General features: G+C 41.0%; 1 protein-coding gene across 4 annotated transcripts; it reads left to right on the top strand.

Moving 5' to 3' along the window:
• Positions 1 to 1,458: 1,458 nt before the first annotated feature.
• On the top strand, positions 1,459 to 18,068 carry mgarpa (mitochondria localized glutamic acid rich protein a). 4 transcript variants are annotated; one of them, XM_067598519.1, is made up of 8 exons: positions 1,459 to 1,658; positions 4,557 to 4,657; positions 4,961 to 5,066; positions 7,493 to 7,510; positions 11,718 to 12,053; positions 14,466 to 15,478; positions 15,745 to 15,791; positions 16,026 to 18,068. In XM_067598519.1, the coding sequence occupies exons 1-7, from the start codon at positions 1,583 to 1,585 to the stop codon at positions 15,778 to 15,780; spliced, it is 1,686 nt and encodes a 561-aa protein (XP_067454620.1). In that variant the 5' UTR covers positions 1,459 to 1,582; the 3' UTR covers positions 15,781 to 15,791; positions 16,026 to 18,068. The 4 variants fall into 4 exon arrangements, with proteins under 4 accessions (XP_067454620.1, XP_067454619.1, XP_067454621.1 ...); XM_067598518.1 differs by having other exon boundaries at positions 11,715 to 12,053; XM_067598520.1 differs by lacking the exon at positions 15,745 to 15,791 and having other exon boundaries at positions 1,460 to 1,658; positions 11,715 to 12,053.
• Positions 18,069 to 18,471: the final 403 nt, after the last annotated feature.

The raw sequence follows: 18,471 nt of genomic DNA, 5'->3' as shown, positions 1-18,471 counted from the left end.
AGACTACTGTTGTACGACATGGCAACATCAATCATTGAATTGCACCTCCCCTCATCCAAATATCAAAAATAATAATAATAATACTTATACAATGTTTGAGTCAAAGTTGTAAAATTGTATATGACAAGTCTAAAATTGTCTTTACCTATAAATGAGACTATAACTATTGACTGTAACTACAGTACCAGTCAAAAGTTTAGACACACCTTCAAGTATGTCCATAGTCTTGACTGCATATATATATTCAACTGCTTGTTAATGCAAATATCTAATCAGCCAATCATGTGATAGCAACTCAATGCATTTAGGCATGAAGACATGGTCAGACATGATCTGCTAAAGTTCAAACCGAGCATCAGAATGGGGAAGGTGTGGCATGGTTGTTGGTGCCAGATGCACTGGTTTGAATATTTCAGAAACTGGTGATTTACTGGGATTTTCACACACGACCATCCCTAGAGTTTACAGAGAATGATCTTCTCTTCATTCTCTGGGTGAAAATGCCTTGTTGATGGCAGAGGTTAGAGGAGAATGGCAAGACTGGTTTAGAGCTGATTTCAAAAGTGTGATTATTTCAGAAGCTTGTTTAAAAAAAAAAGTGTTTGCATATGTGTCATCTAAGTGCCTTTGTGGTGTTCCTTATCTTCAAAAGAATTTAAACATTTTTTTGTCCAAGGACAGGAGGAAAAATTTAATTGATCATACATTATTTGTTTTTAAAGTGTATTAATTGGAATATATATATAAATTGATAGACTATTTATTTATTTATTTATTTTTAAACAAATATGTCCCTTTCCTGTCCCTCTTCTTTAAACATCCTCTTGTGCCTCTATGGCATTGACAACAGTCATAATATCTGTTGGTGTGTTCCAAATCCAAACTTCATGTTAATTCTATGCAGGTTTTGTGTAGCATGTACACACTGGAAAAGTGACAAAATCACATATACTTTAAACAGTCAGTACTGATGTAACCTTGGTTTTTTAGTTTGTGGTTGATGTACACTATTATCCCATAATGCAATGCACAAAGGAATTTGAGGAGCTGCACTTAGTTGGAAAAAATAACTAACTGAAGATAATTGTAAAGTGATACAGCTCCAGGTACACCTTCAAAAACAAATAAAAGCAAACACACACAAAAAATACATTTTGAAAAATTTTTTGTCTGCCTCTTTGTGAAGCTTAATTGGCAGAGGTGCTCTAAAGTTGTAATTTGATGTTCAAAGGTGCAAGTAGCCTATATCATTCCTGTAAGTATGTTGCTTTCTTGTACACTAAAACAGTATATTATAATATATTATTATATATACAGTACATACTGTAGTCTATAGCCTACCATTAGTGAGTAATATGGAATCGGTGCACAGTGTCTTCGGTACACAGGGTGGTAATCACTTCTCCTACAGCTGCTCTGTGGCATTAACCACTCCTCATACAGAGACACCGCACAGCATATATTGCGCAATAGAGGGCAGATCCGTCCACCTCCTCGCACGTTTCCGACCAGACCAGATCGGCCATTCATCCAGCATTTGCTGAAGCTGCATCATTCCCATCGTAGCCCTCACAGCGCAGCGATGTTTTCCTGCAGAGCGGCCTGGCAAAGGTGTGGGCCTCTGGCACGGACAGCAGCCCACAGGTTGCCTCGGGATGGTGAGTTTTGTCAGCCAGCCAAAAAAACATTATAACACAACACAAGCCTGATTTTCCTCATTTTAACATGAGCTCTGTGTGTGAATGTGACGTATTGTCTGTATTGTTAGCCATCTGTCGCCTCTACACAGTAACCGGCGGAATAGTACACTCTGTCCTCATGTGAATCTCTCTGCATAGCTCCATCCCCAGACTGGAGGATGGCAATGGCTGCCCATGGAATGTGAAGGTCAATTTGGCTTTTTGGCTAAGTGACGGTAAAAGGCCTTCGAGGTGCTTTTTTTGTCCATCGTATATTAAAAATATGTAATTTCATTGACGGTACATCTTTTATTTCTCGTCATTTATAAATGTATAGCCTTTACTTTGAGCCCTGGTTGGAGTATTTCATAACGCCACAACAAACACGTGTATATCGTCTGCCAGGTTATCAGGCAGGACCGCAGACAGACCAGAACCATAACTGGCTTGTTGCCATACTTAAATGTATACATTATAACCCAGTGTAATATAGGCAAAACCATCGCCACCAGAACGAAAACGAGACGCGGTTTCCTCTGTGTGAAGTGATGTATTTGAAAGCTTCTCGTCGAATTCAACACTAATGCACAGTATATATACATTATGACCTTCACTAGCCTGTGAGTGGTATAGAAACATGGTTGCCTCTGTTGGTCACGTGGTGACGTGTGCGCGCTTCTAATGTAAAGAGTGCAGATGAGGCACGAGCCTGCGCAGCGAGCCTGTCTGTGGCCTCAGCTTCTGTTTTCGTGTTTGATAACGTTGCATAACCGTAAACGAGAACTGGGCACACAGGAAACTGTTGGTATCTGTATATTGTGGCAAAACGATGAAGAATTTGAATTCTTATGTCCTATAACGTCACTTGTGCTGTCGTGTATGCAGCTTGAATGAAAGGCGTCATTCCAGCTCACCTGGCAGGTCGCCATTTCTCAGGCTAGGCTAGATGATGTTTTTGACAAAAAGACTGAACATAAGGTGAGTAGGTAAAATAAGTGAAGGTATAGGTTATTTATGGAGCACAAAACAAAAGTCACAAAGTGCCACATTATAGAAGCATTTGGTAGAAAATATCTAACAGGCAGGATAGTGACAAACACAATTACTGGCTTTTTCTGGAACTTTAAAATGCAAAAAAAGTGGACCTTGAGTTTTGTGTGCAATAGGTCATGTTTGGCTGACAGTGTGTTAGCTAGGTTTAATGTTCCCTCTGACTGGTCAGGTGTAGCAACCATTACTTTCAAAGTTTCCTCCATGTTGTGCAAGTGCTTGGCCTCCTCCTGTAATGTCCAGATGGTCACTCTCCTGGCTATGATCTGACTGAAACACCTACTGGCTTCTTTGACCTGACAGAATGACCAGACCTAAAAAAAGATGGTAGCATGACATGTTTACTACCAAGGGCTTGTCTGCTGTCTTGTTGCCAGGCACTACTGGGAGCCTCTAAAGAGATTACATCACAGTAATGTCCGCTGTATCCCGAAAATCCATCCAATGACAAAACAAGTATGCTGAACACAGGACGCAGGGATTGCTGATCTTCTCCATGTCAGTGGTCCCACTTAACCAGAGGAGGGTATCATGATCTAATCCTGTGACTTTCTGACCTGCATCCCCTCCGCTGGTCATGAATGTTCTCCATCTTATCCCCCCCGACTCATACCTTTGACTTGAGCCGATTAGCCAGTATAAATAACGGGGTGGTAGGGTGCTGTGACAGAGGCCTGCACGCTAGATTAGCTCCTGAGATTATGAGTTTAATACCCTCAACACTGGACATGACAGTCCTCAGTAGGAATAGTAGGACTGTTTTAGGATGATTGATTTTATGTTTTTACTTTTATACTGTCACGTAGTTCCCTTGTGTCTCACAAATCCTTCTCTTGTAGTATTTGGTTTATTCAGTGCAGCATTCAGTTTTGCTCCTTTAGTTCATACTCTATGTTGCTAACTGACATGTTTTTTTGGGTTTTTTTTTTGCTGTTTCATAGGAAGTTGAGGCATAGCCAAGTTATTTGCTAGACTGCTTTTGTTCTGTATATCAAACTGTTGTGACTTGGTTTGTGTTCAGCTCCACTTTGTTTGTTTGAAGTGCACATCTTTGTCTTTGGTGATTGCAAAGGGTCAAAGTAAAAGCTGATGTCGAGTGTTGGCTGAGCTGTTGACTTTGGTCCAAGTTTTCTCGTAGTAAACAAAGCTTGCTCTCCCGCATTTTTTGAATACTGCTAAATATTCAGTTGGAGAAGAAAATGCTGTGCTAAACTAAAACAAATGTTTTGCTTAGTCATATGAAACAGAGTTTGATGTTTGCTCTGGGACCTGTTGGTTTGACCTTTCTCTCCACTCCTTCTCTTTTCACTTCAAACTGCAGCCAAACCTTACTGCAGTATTTAAAGCTTCTTGCAATACACGTTTAAAACAGTTAGCATAACATGCTAGGCCTTTTCTCTCTGAGGGTGTGGAGTTGATAGCATCACCTTCCCGGTGTCAAACATGCACTGACAGGCATATTTTTGGCAAGCTAAATCTATTGTACTAAATCCAATCAGAGTGGGAGGCATCATGAGCAGTAGAGCACCTTAGAGAGCTTTCCACCAATCCCTTTCACACTGACAGCTGAAGCTTATGGGCTACTGAGACACATTATTCCCATCCTGCAGGATTTTTGCAAAGCCTCCAGGGTCATCGATTGTAGGGACACATGGAGGCAAAGCAGTTTGTGTGAATGCAGGTTGATTCCCTCCCTACTTGAACCTTCTTGAATACATATCAAAGTGAGAAGAGATAAGCTCTTCTAAGGAAAATCTTATCTGAGTCATGAAATAATTGATGACAAGTTTGAGAAGCATCTAACATCTGATCTTTAACCTTTTCCAGTTGTGCAGCGGCGGCCGATGTCATCAGTTCCTGGTGGGTCTGGGGAGAACATAGTGTACGCCCTGCTGTGTGGTGGAGCCTTCGCTGGAGCTGTAACATATGTAAGTTGTATTGTATTATTTCAGATTCAACGTATTCATGGTGCGCTACTTATACATGGAATTAAATGAAACCCCTGCAATAACCCACTATTTCTGCTATTCAATATCTAATGACGCTAACATCACTGTGTAAGGTCAGCAACCCTGTTATGTCCTCTACAAAGGGTTAAGCTACTTGAAAGTCCAAAAATCAAGCTACTCTTGACATGACATGCAAAGTATCTTAAAAATTTGAATCTCATTGTTTCAGCAATGAGAGAAAAAACAAATGTATCTGAGTCAGACCTTTTCCTCTCTCCTCAGGCATACAACACTGTGTCCTCAGACCATGCTAGGTTCAATGAGCGCGTTGCAGAAATCAAAGCTAGACCAAAGACAGAGTGGGTTCCTAAACCATGGCCACCTAAGAGTAAGTATTCCATACCTGCCACTTAAAAATGAGAAACCTCAGACTAGTGCTGATTCCAGAGCAGATCAGAAATGAACAAACCATCTAGCTTAAGGCAAACTGTGAGCCTAAGCTGGCTCTCTGCCAGGCTCAATCAGTCCCCCAAAAGTAATCAGAAATATTAGCTTAGTGGGCTAATTTTATAACTTAAAAAAAAACTCCTCATAGATATACACAAGACATAACAATGTAAAACAGCTACAGCTAAATTAAATCCCTATGATATGAATTTACCATCTAATAATCAATACCCCCACATTGAGTACAAAGAAACTATAACAAACACGGTGCAGAACAATACAAAGTATTGTTCTGCACCGTGGCTGTTTAATAGCTCAGACAATGGACAGCTCCTGGTGCTGAAATGAGGCCCCGCAAATGTAGCAGATGAAAAATAAAACCATTACATTAAGATTAGATGTTATCTTGGGCTGCCCTGCCTCACCGTGAGCAAAAAAGATTGAGTTCACCCCCAGCAAAGGATTGTGAGACAGTCACAGATTATCCCCTGCTAATTTCAGCAGTGAAGTAACGTCACTGACCCAACGCTCGAATGCAGAGTCTGAGTGTAGCTGCCCAGCTCAATCTGACCAATAAATCTGTTGGTAAAGGGCCATCTTGTTGTGTCAGTGGCTTAGACACACACATCCATGTTACCTGAGAGTGTATTTTTAACATGGTCTTAGACTTTTGATTGGAACAGTCAAACAATTGTTTTGGTAACCATCCGGCATGCTCCCAGGACAAGTGCCAGACTAGTTCATCACTTTGAAACTGGGCTTTTCATTTGTGCTGCAGTTTGCATTTTGGAATAGAATAGATTCTACTTTCTGGATATGCATAACAGTTAATAAATAATGTAGAACTGGCACGTTTAGTTGATTTATTGCAACAACAAGTGATTTATAGGAAATTAATTGGCAATCATTATCATTGTTTTCTTTTCTGTCAAACTACTGCTGAATGTTTAATTCTTGGTCACACCCCAATCAGTGACGCAACGGTTTCCCAGTTGGTAAGGTGAAATAGCTGCTCTGACATCACTACTTGGGGCGTGGCCAGAATGTCTTTAAACCCACAGAGGGCAGTGCAGCAGTACTTTTCCTCCCAGTTCCCTTAATTACTCTTTAATCGGATTCCAGTGGAGCATTTTGGTGTCTTGTATTATGTTTTTTGAAACTTTCAACACTGACAAGAATAAAATGAATGGAAACACTTACTCTGTCCATTATGACAAAAAAAGTTGCAATTGTCAATAGTAGATACTGGCAAAAAATGTGTCACATATCCAAACAATGTCCAAACCAACACATAGATTGGATTTGACAAATGAGTCAGTCTCTACTCTCCAGTAGCTCTGGACTTCCCTGTTTAAACCCCCTTCCTCCCCAACACAAACATCCTCTGGTCCAACACACGCCATGTGTGTACTCTGTTTGAATATTATATCAGTGTTTGTGATCAACCCCGCACTTGGTTTATTTGTTTTGGCTAGCTGACGAACTGCTCAGTTCTATTGTAGATAGATGAGAAGTTTACTTGATCCAGTTTGTATTAAGTATGAATAAAGCAAACATTGCAGTTGGCCTCTGTAGAGTGATAGCAGCAGTAGCAGCACAATCGCTGTGTACACTCACTAATGCACAGAAGGAGATAAACCCACTAATGTCTATTGTTTGGCATGTGGAGTCCAAATTACTGCTGATAGTAAGTATGTGGTTTTCACCACTTACAGTGAGAGACAATCACATCCACAGTTCGAAATTTTAACTGACCTGTTGGCCCAAGAACAGTTCACATGAATCCTAATGTATAACACCATCACGCTACATTTTCCATTTTTACACAAACATCTTTACAATCTCATGGGCAGAATTTCATTTAGTACATTCATGCTCCCCAGAGGATAAACACTTTGTGATATATGGTAAATAATGTTGGATTTTTCTAATTAAATCTCCATTTTACTGTTAATATTGTCTGAGAATGAGAGCATCTATAGAGGTAAATGGCCAGTGACCAGCATGTTAAATAGAAAAAAATTAAGAATCAAAAAGCTGCAACACAATGTAAACTGTATGTATTAGACAGTAATCAGCTGTGATAGGTCACTGAATCAGGAAGTGTTTATTTAAGCATTCTGAAGAAACTCCCTTACTTAATGCTACGTCTCTTTACTGCTCATCAACTAACCCATCTATAAGTCATCACTTGTTTCTATGTGATGCTGAAACAAAATGTAAACTGTTAGACAGTAAATGTAACGGCACAGATTCTGTAAACTGTGTTTATTTCAGCATCCCGCATGAACAAACCCAGAGATTCTAACTTAACATGGCTTATTGTTTCCATGTGACACTGACTCTGATGTTTCTGTCTGTTTGCAGGCAGGGATGAGGAAGAGGGTAAGTTTTGTCATCGCAGATGTTTTGCTTTCTTTCATCATCACCGCCTGAGAGCTTGTAATGTATGCTCACTCTAATATCATGGAAATGTTGACATGGGCTTGATTGTGCTTGTAACATTCATGATTTCACGATCCTGATTCTAACATGAGTTCAAATAGAAGTTCATGATCACTCTAATCACAGTATGTTTTCAACACTCATATTTCCACCAATTGACAGCCAACAGTGGGAAGGAAATAATGTCACTATTATATCATGAGAAGTCCAACTAATGGGTGAAACGGTATCGTATATTATGTATAATTATCATAGTTAAATGGCAGTTATATGGACTGCCAAAAATGCAGCGCAAGTACAGACTGAAGTAAGACGAAATCAGCAACATATGTACAATAAGAAAAGCAAAGGAGTATGAAGGTATGTTGGAGCCATATGTGCAGTCCTGTACACTGTAAGCGGTGTTATCTGGCTTATATCCAGCTCTGATGATGAAGAGGAGGGGACTGGCTGTGATGAAAAGGTGAGGGAGGGTATCCAGTGATCCGGGATTCCTCCTGTTCTTCATACTGTATGATTCAGTGCCAAGGGCCAAAATCTATAATGGTGCACAAGAAATAACCAAATCAAAAAAAATCAAAAATACTCAAGTACAAGCAGACTAATGGGGGGCCATGCAAAGTACAGTAGACATTTTCTGCATTATAAACATGACGTGACATATCCTGGGTACGTTCACTTTTTTATATATTCTCTGAATGTTAAATCAAGAGTCATTCCATTAACAAATCAACTTGTATTGCGGATGTGTTTTGATATAATAAATGAACAGAGCAAAGTTGGTTTAAAAAGAAAACAATGTAGAACTTCAAAACATAGACACTGAGCTTGGAGCACATTCTTACAGATTTGGAGCTATTGGGCGCTATAACAAAAGCAGGAAGTGAACTTTTTCATTTAACGGTTACATCTACCTTTTGAATTGTACAGGTGTTCTGATCAGTAACTTGGTGGGATGCTATGAAGGGATTAGATGCTTTCTAATCCTTTTTGATTGGCTAAACTGTGGCTTTAGTTCAATGGTTGCAACTCTCTACAATTATAGATTTTGTCTGCACCAGTGATACTTTGGGAACACGTATATTATCCTGTTCATCATATAGAGCTTAGCTTTACTTAAATTCCAATACATATATTTTGTCAAATCTATGCCCTCCTGCGTGACCTCAGTCTCACTTCTCCACATTGTATCCTTCTGGACAAAAGACATGTTCTGCAGAACAGACCCTCCTTTCCTTGATACCACTCAATCCCTCCTTTCTCTCCCTCTCACTCTTCACCGTGTACCTCCATACCTCTTGTGCTAGGACTAGGTAAACTAGTGTCTTCTTGAATAAAAACAGTCTTGTATTTGTTACCATACTCAAGTTATTTGAAGACATCTCTTCTCCAAGTGAGACAAACTGGTGACTGTCATGATTTGCTAATAACCAAAGCTTTTTATAGAGCGCTCGCCATTGACATCACCAGTGCTTCTTGCTAGCAGCCCATAATCACATCTTTTGCAAATTTACATACATTGCCTCTGTGGTTGAATTTAGATTGAACATGACATTGTTGCATAAAATGATTTTTTTTTTTTTTTTTTTTTTTTTTTAATGAAAAAAAAAAAGAAAAAAAATCTTCTTCCCATTTCTCTAACTCTTTTTGTCTTTACTCTTTCAGTGTAATGGTAAAGCTAAGGTCCTCTGTGGCCGCATGGATATTCATCCTAGAACTGGACTCTTTGGATCTGAACAAGAAAACAATATCCTTCTCTCCTTCCTTTCCTCCTCTCCCGTACTGCTAAGAAAGAAACAGAGTCCACTACTCACCCCTAAAACCTCTGGACAGGCCTTTGAAGGATATTGAATCTCCTTTCTTCATTGCTTCACCTTGTGCTGCTAAATGTTAAAGTTTAAATCTGTGAAGAGGATTAATGGACTTGACACGACTATCCACAAACCAATACTTTGGTCAATGGACTATAATGTTGTAAAACATCAACCTGGTTTGGATAAGATCTGTTTTTTGTGGGACATTAGCCAGTTGATCAACTTAGCTGTTGAGCAAAGCTATCCATGCTAACACATCAGCATGCACTGTCACGACTGATAGTGTTCCGTTAGTGTTCTCCAAAGAGCTCTGTTAGCTCATGCAGCTAGTATGAATATCATGAATAGCATTAAGCTAGTTGACAAGGTTTCCAGCAGCTCACATGGCTGCAGACATGTGAGCTACCTGCTCAAATCATGATCTCTTATTGAACTCAACTAGCTACAATCGTCATCTTTGCATCGACTCTAGGGTTGGAAATACTAGAAATCTTGTATTTTTATATAACGTTTAAGAGCACTTCCAAAGCTTAGATGGTCATTAAACTTTCCCAATGAAATCAAAATTAAATGTTTACAAAAGAAAAGCAAGACGAGCATTAAAAATGTGGTTTGTTGATTTAAAATAAGAAAGATGATGACCACAACTCCCAACCTTTTCTGATTCTTGGTCAAACTGGAAGACTATTCCTAGAAACCACTCATTATGCTGTATGGCGATGACATAAACCTATAGTATAGTTAAATTATCCGGGAGACTCCTGTGTTTGAGGAACATACAAGTCGCATTAAAAGAACTTTTCTTTGCAGTGGAGAACAATATTTCAAGAACCAACAACATCTCCACTTCACAACTCAACAGAGAAATGGTGTATGCTGAAGTGTTAGTGTGTTTAGCCTATATTCCTTTATCATGAATTACCAGCATATGGAGTCTATCATCACTCAGTATAGCCAGCAGTCAAGTGCTGAGAACCAGAGTCTAAGTGAACTCCTGGGCTAGTGTCCCACATCTTTGTGTATTTGTGTTAGTGGTTAAATGTGTAATGAATGGCAGAGGGATCTATCAGTTAAAGATTAAAGACGCACAACCTACCCGGGCTGTCTCAGTGTGTGGCTCACTCAGACTCACTTTCAGAGTTCCAGATAGCTGATAGCTTGTTAATTGGATGGTAAGAACAAAGATTCAACTTCACCCCCTCTACCCTGCACCTCAACCCCCACTCCTCCCCCCCTCCCCCTGCCTCTCCCCCCTCTCCTCCCCTCCCTCTTGTTGTTGTTCTGTCTTTGAGTTTGCATGCAGTTTGTGTAGTGAATGTGTCGCCTCCGGATTTTTTTTTTTTGTTCTGCTGCGGCGGTGGTAAGGTTTAGAGTGACAGTACTATTTGATTAGCCTGCGGGGCTGCCGAAAACAAACAAAACGCTGGAAACTTAATCAGCTATTAGTAGCCATGTTTCCATCCAACTTTCCATCTGTCTCTCAGTTAGACCTGACACATACTTGATATTCTTTTGATAAACACACTGTGACCTAGAAAGTAAAGACTCCTACACTGCCAGTGCAATGATGGCAGTCATGCTGCTTTATTGCAAGTCATGCTCTGTGAGATGGGTCTAATAAAATCCTGAATCAGTATGATAGCAACTTGAATCCATGTCAGATTGTGTGAATGTGAATCATAGTGATAAATGAATTTTGACACAGGCTGTCTTTAGTCGCCAAAGCTCTAAATCAGCCGTCAGTGATGTGTCTCACAGTACGATCTAAGACCACCACACTTCATTCAACAAACAAATGTGTTTCTGTCATCTACATTGACTGTACAGAAGTTTGTCAGTGTTTGTTTTTGTTTAAATCAGATGTATCTGTTTTCATTGAGGTTGTGGCAGACACCACATAGAGACACGGACATAACCCCCTACAGTGTTGTTATATTGTATTATATGGGCGAGTGCCCTTTAAGAGTTGGTCACAGCTGTGACTGTGACCAAGTTGCTGTGACACACGGTTATGTAAGTAAACTCCTCACATTTTGCCCTTAAAAGTTGGATGGAAACCCAGCTGCTTAGCTTATGCTACTTGATGCTAGTTTTTAAATGGATCAGATTTGGCATTTGACAACAGTGATGTTCTGCTTGGTTTACTCTGACATGCAGCACTGTGAAAGTGCATGTGTCTTAATAGAGAAGCCATGTTGCTAAGGGAGGATGGCAGTGGGGGAGTTGCATCAAGACTACTGACTGCTCACTGTAGCGAATCATAGTGTGTTAGCTCTGTGAATTAACCCTTGCCCTCTAATACTCTTCGTATTCTGGTTTTTGTGTTCCAGGAGGAGAGGAGGAGGAGGAGGAGGCAGCAGCTGAGGAGGGTGCTGAGGAGGGGGCTGAGGAGGTAGCGGCTGAGGAGGCCGGCGGAGATGCTGAGGCTGGGGAAGAGGAGGCTGCTGCAGTTGCTGACGGCGAGGCAGAGACTGTAGTGGAGGCAGTCGCTGAGGTTGTCGCAGAGGCTGCTGAGGTCGTTGCAGAGGTGGCAGAGGGCGTGGCCGAGGCTGCACAGGAAGTGGAGGCGGTCGCAGAAGAAGTGGCCCAAGTGGCAGAAGCTGTTGAGGAGGCTGCCCAGGCCATCGCAGAACCAGCCCCCGTCGCTGCTGAGGAGCCGGAAAGCAACGGTACGACTCCTTCATCTGAGGAGGAGGCACCTGCCTCTGAGGCCTGAGGTTCCACACATTCACTACAGGGAGACACACACACACACACACACACACACTATCAGACACACACTTGACTATCTCTAAACCACTTTAAAGAGCCCCTGACAGCAGGTCCTTTCCTCCTCACAACACTGGGAACAATAATACCGGTAACTTAGTCACTGTCTTTAGAAGCACTAGATAGCTGCTACTCCTCAGGTGCCTGGGTTCACCTCTCCTTTGTCTTCCTAAAAGCTTTCTAAAAACTTTCTCTCTTGTATTTATTGGAGTGAGAATAAAGGGGCAGCACTGTGTGCAAATTAAGTGTGAGAAGGGAGAAGACACAGTAAACTATTCAGTTTTTTCTCTCGTTTCTTCACGTAATGATGACTTGATTTTTTTTTTTGGTGTACAGTATAAGTCACTGTATATGATGTCTATATTTGTTCCAATGTGGCCTAGAGATGTTAAACAACCAGCAGTTCCCATGATTTACAGCTGCATGCCGCAGTGCATCAAAGTGGCATTGAGGTCTTTATGTGACGCTCATTTGCAGTTATGGGTGAAATAAAAGTGATCACTCTGTGGATACAAACATCAGTCAAGCAGATTGGCTCTGATTTCACACAGTTAACATGGCTAAAAACCCTCATTCCTCTGTCAGATTACCACAAGCCTTATATCCTACTGGTTTTAAGGTTCAACTAATCACACCCAACTAAATAGATGTGGCAAGAGAACAAGCAGGAACACCCCTCAAATGCTGTGATAGTCATTCTTGTTATGCATATGAAGCCCCTAATGCAATTTTGAGATCTGACAAACAGTGGATTTCATTGATTTATAAACCTCTGTAATGTTGTACATTTTTGTCAGAACACATAGACGCCTGTATCTTAAACTGTCCTAGTTATGTAATATAACCTACAGCAAGATGAGATGGCTCTGAGATTGTATATAAACTCTGTAACTGCTGCAGTGTGTTTTTTTTCCAAGTGTAATGTATAACTGTTAAAGAACTCACAAAGTTACTAAGTGAATCAAGCTATACGTGATCATATTTTTATTTTGCTTATAACTGGATAATGAGCACTGTGAACAGTTTACGGTAATTCTTCGAGCCATACAATAAAGCTTCTATCAAACCGGAAAGGTTTACTGCCGTCTTTAATTTGTCTGAATTGGTCTTTCTAAGGACATTTCTAGCTATTCATTCCAGTTTAAGAATTTAATTTTCATCACCCGGTTTTTTTTTTTCTCACAAATTTACTGTACATTTTCTGTAAATAATAGAAACAAGTTGCTTTGCCGTCTCATGCTAAACATATAAGTGTGAAGTGCACATTTTAATCAGGCTCCCCAATGCATTTCCTTCTCACCACTTAATGCATCCAACTGTACTTTGCTACACATATCAGAAATGCACTGGGACTTCTGTATTCATCAAGACACAACCTTTCCTTCTTGCACTTTAATATACTTTTTCAGAGGTATACTTGCATGACATATCTACCGTATGTTCCATATGTGTTCTTAAAAAGTCCCAGTCTCCTTAACTCAGAAGTGAAGTTTTGAAGGAGGCGTGCCGGGGTGAAAGGTGTCATGCATGACAACAGAGCATGACTGATATATCAGCAGCATGGCTGATATGGACCAAATTTGGCTTATCACAGATACTGTATATACTGTATATTTGGCCAGTAAGTAAGTAAATAAATTGCAGATATGTTTGACATCATTAAGAAACAAACAAACCAGTATATGCTGTATCACCACCCCACATCCTTAATAACCAAATTTAAGGGAAATTTATCAAAAATGTCATGTGTTTGTTAATAAACAAATATTATAAGACCGAATTTAATATTACGTGTTTTTTGTTTTGTTTTGTTTTTGAAAGTCTCATTTATCTCTATCAGCCTCACATTCCAGGCACGCTCCAAGATTCTCCTTATTCACTCATTTCTTTCCTTACCTTCTAAGACTTCAAAGTAGTGTATCCAAATCCCAGCAAAATTGCTCATTGTTAACAGATGTGCTGTTGTTTTGCTTTTGTCTGTGTACAATTTCTGTGATAATCTATTTTTTCCTGGTCTTGTATGGAAGTACTTCATTGGTTTGTGGCACTGTATTGATGCCTGTAGTGACTAACACGGCTTTCCCGAACCGTCTTTCTCTTCAACTTCTTCCACTTCTGGGGGTGACATTGCACCTGCATGTAGTCACAATCCACCAAAGAAATGTTCTAGCACTAAATCCTTTATCACTAGAAGGATTTCACAAATGCCTAACAAGTTACCTTGGCTAACCACCTCAAGTTGTATGAGCTAAATGTGGAAATATATAACTTGAGATTCAGTGATGTTTGGATGGCTGGATTTTGTGTTGCAGTGCTGCTGGCAGCTGCCTCTACTCTAGAGGTACCGAAGATATCTGAAGTAGTAGAAGAGTTGGCACCCATTGTTGAAGACGTGAAAGAGGAAGCACCCAAGGAAGAGTCCCCGGCACCAGAAGAGGCAAAGCCTATTGAAGAAATTGCACCAGTTGAAGAGGCTCCTGTACCAGCTGTTGAGGAGGCCGTGGCACCAGTGGAGGCTACGCCAGTGGCTGAAGAAACCCCTGTACCAGTAGAAGAGAGCCTGCCAGCATCTGCTGAGGCTCCAGCACCAGTGGTTGAAGAGGCCCCCGCACCAGTAGAGGCGGCACCAGTGGTTGAAGAGGCCCCCGCACCAGTAGAGGCAGCACCAGTGATTGAAGAGGCCCTCGCACCAGTAGAGGCGGCACCAGTGGTTGAAGAGACCCCCGCACCTGCAGAGGCGGCACCAGTGATTGAAGAGGCCCCCGCACCAGTTGAGGCGGCACCAGTGGTTGAAGAAGCCTCGGCACCAGTAGAGGCAGCACCAGTGGTTGAAGAAGCCTCAGCACCAGTAGAGGCTGCACCAGTGGTTGAAGAAGCCTCGGCACCAGTAGAGGCTGCACCAGTGGTTGAGGAGGCCCCTGCACCAGTAGAGGCTGCACCAGTGGTTGAAGAAGCCTCGGCACCAGTAGAGGCTGCACCAGTGGTTGAGGAGGCCCCTGCACCAGTAGAGGCAGCAGCAGTGGTTGAGGAGACCCCCGCACCAGTAGAAGCAGATGTTGCCACAGCTCTAGCTGAAGAAGAAGTGGTCACCACCACAGTTGTAGAAGAAGTTGCAGCAGCCCCTGTCGTAGAAGTAGCTAGCCCTCTGGAAGAAGCAGCTGCAGCCCCAGTGGAGACCCTGGCAGAAGACCCCAAGAGAGAGTACATCGTTGTGGTTCTGGAAGGAACACCTAAAGCAGAAAAACCGCCCAAGGTGTTGGGAGTGGGGCCCATGAGTGGTAGGATCATCCCAGCTCCAGATGATGATGATGTCCCTGCTTCTGAGGTACCAGATAACTCTGTTTTAAGACTGATCACTCAGATTGATAAAAGACTTAATGCAGAGAAGTTGATTATTCAAGCCTTCTAGATCACAATTTTTTACATTTCTCAGCCTTAGTTGAGTGTCATAGCATTGAGGGAGTGAAAGAGACCAGTTCTCATCATCAGGATACTTCAGTAGATATGTAATGACATTTTCACCCCTGCCTGTCTTAATCAGTGTGGGCTGTGAATAAAAACTAACATGAATGTTTAAACTCTGCTACTCAGGGTAAACGACGTCTTCTTAGGATGCAAATGCAGTAGTTCCAATTAAGGTACTGAGCTTTTTGTTTATTTCTACGATGGTAGAACAGCTGTGGGCATGATGTGATTTTAAAATTGAATATTCCTACCCCGCAGTCCACATTCCTATTCTTCAGTGCGCTGTAGGGATGTAGAAAAATTAAAGTACACTGTAGGGATGTTTACAAAATTAAAATAAACGTATTCATATAGTCACAGAAACTGTGTATTGTGCCACTGACTTTTGTGTTTCTGTCCTCCATCAGTAAACAGCTCCTGAATGATGACTTTCTATCCTGCGGAAGAAGAGGATGTGCCTTTCTCCAACACTTACCCTTCCTCCTTTTACCCTGAAACACAAGAGACTAATATGTAGTTCCAGTGTAAAGACACACACACACTCTAGTGTTTGGATTAATGCCTGTTTAACACAATTATCATCCTAACATGTTAGCAATGACCCGTTACTGACACTCCACACTGACTCGTAACTCTTGAGCTCCAGATGAGCCCAGTCAGTACTTCAGAAGATCTCTGGTTTCTTTTAGTTGACTCAATAACAATTCTTCTAACATGTTTGAAATGCAACCCGTTTACTGCTTTGAACAACACTGAGCCATTCACTTACTCTCTTACTGTTACATAGTTTACCACCTCAAAAATCACTCCAGTGGAATACCTTGATACTCATCAGCACATCTCGTTAGCCTAACCACTGCCCAGCCGCTTGTGATGTGAACCTACAGTGTTACCTTTTAAAGCAAGAGGTGTTTTGAGTCACCAGCATTCTTCACAGTACCCAAGCTCAGGTTCTGCTTGTGCTTCTCTTGGTGTGAAAATGAACAGCTGGAAGTACTTGCTGTAGTTGTTTTTTTTATTTTGTTTTTTTTTTAAATGAAGATATACTTTGACCACGCTGGCTCAACAGCCCATGTAGCTACCTTGTTACCTCAATTTTCCTTTTGTTTTCAGTCTTTAATGACACTACAGACCTCTTCCTGATGCTATCAGTGTTACACTTCCTATGGCAACAAGACAGTTTTCTAAGCCAATAACTTCACTAAGCTCATTCTTATTTTTCCGAAGCCGTAATATGATCACCAAAGCAACTTATCTTATAAGACTTATTATGGCAGGCATTTGTTGATTTCCCTTTACTGTTCTTCCTTTGTAAGAGTGTAATTTAATACTGAAACAGAAGAAAACTGCTGCTGCACTGTATTCATCAGGTCAAAACTCTCAAGCATTCTCTCTTATGGCCACACCCCAGCTGCTCATGTCACAGCAGGTATTTTTCACCCTTAACTTCTGTTGGAAAACACCAGTTATGACATCACTGATTGGGTTGTGGCCAGAAAGGAAACACAATTGAAAGTTTCCCAAGATCACGCAAGAATCCTGTTCTGTGTAACAAATCAACTGGTGTGTCAGGCTTGACTCATAGAGAGCAACACAGCAGGTGTTTTTACTTCCCTATATTCAGTGTAGAATTACCTTTTACACATACAATAGGTGAGTGTGTTCCTCCTCAGCTTTGTAGACAATCTAATTCATATACAGTGAATGTAGAAAATATTAGGGACATCTTCCTGATATGAAGTTGCAACCGCTTTTGCACAATCCACATCTCAATAATGTTAAAAGTCCTTCTCACATCCTCTTTATCCACATCTCCTCCTTAGCCATAGGAAACTCAGTAAAGGATAATGTTTCAACCTAGATTGATGATCAGTGTTTATATTTTGAAAATGTACATTAAAGGTATAGTTCAGTGTCCTAGTTTAGTCAGGAAAAGTTAGTGAGTTGGATTGGGGGAATGCATAAGCAGCATCATGTTCTTTCAGTGTTTGTCTTCTGTTCTTTCAAAGCTTTTCTTTTCTGTGTGGATGCGTAATTTAAAGGCTTACTGCAAGTACGAACAGTCATGATATTGATGTGCTGGTGTGACATGAAATTTGTGTGTTTGGGGAAGTGTTTAAGTATGTCTGAAGAAAAGTCTCCGGTGTGAAATGCTTTGACAGCTCTGTTTTTCTCTCTTTCTCTCTACTATCAAACCTCTGGCTCTGTTAGCTTGGTGTTTGGAAAAGGTCTGAGATCACTGAGGTATGAATTGGACTTGAATGTTAGTATGTATCTTAAAAATGGAAATTAGATTTAGAAAATGACACTCTGTCCTCAGTGCTTGCAGGCTGTTTTCCATAACAGGATATGAATGCATGCCTTTGATTTGGCAAAGGACAGAAACTGTGACTGTTAGACACATGATTATTTTTCTTGTTTTTTGCAAAATAAAGAGGGATTTAAAAGCATCATTTTGTCTGTGATTTGATTAACTACTCTTTTCTTCAGGAAAACCTAAAGCTATACTATGTAGGATTTCCCTTTAAAAAGAATATATCAAAAAAAAATCCTCCTCAATCATCACTTATGACCCATTTTCTTATTTGGCTGTGTCCAGGACGCTCCTGGGCATCAACCTTTGGGGAGTGGGTGTGTAGCCCCCAACCAATAACAGCAACCAGGTTACATCACTGTTTCTGTAGCTCTCCTCTGCTCTGCTCTCTGTCTCTGTGTCATGGATGTATAAAGAGCTGCAGGTCTGTGTGTGTGTGTATTTGACTGAGAGCGGGGCTGAGCTACACACACACACGCAGATTAGAGAGGCCACAGCAGACAGGATGAAGCTCTGCATTCACACTAAATCTGGCAATG

Source organism: Thunnus thynnus, chromosome 9 (assembly GCF_963924715.1).
Source record: "Thunnus thynnus chromosome 9, fThuThy2.1, whole genome shotgun sequence".
Classification (NCBI taxonomy): domain Eukaryota; kingdom Metazoa; phylum Chordata; class Actinopteri; order Scombriformes; family Scombridae; genus Thunnus; species Thunnus thynnus.
The sequence above is the reverse complement of the archived record's forward strand: the minus strand, read 5'-3'. Positions and strand labels throughout refer to the sequence as shown.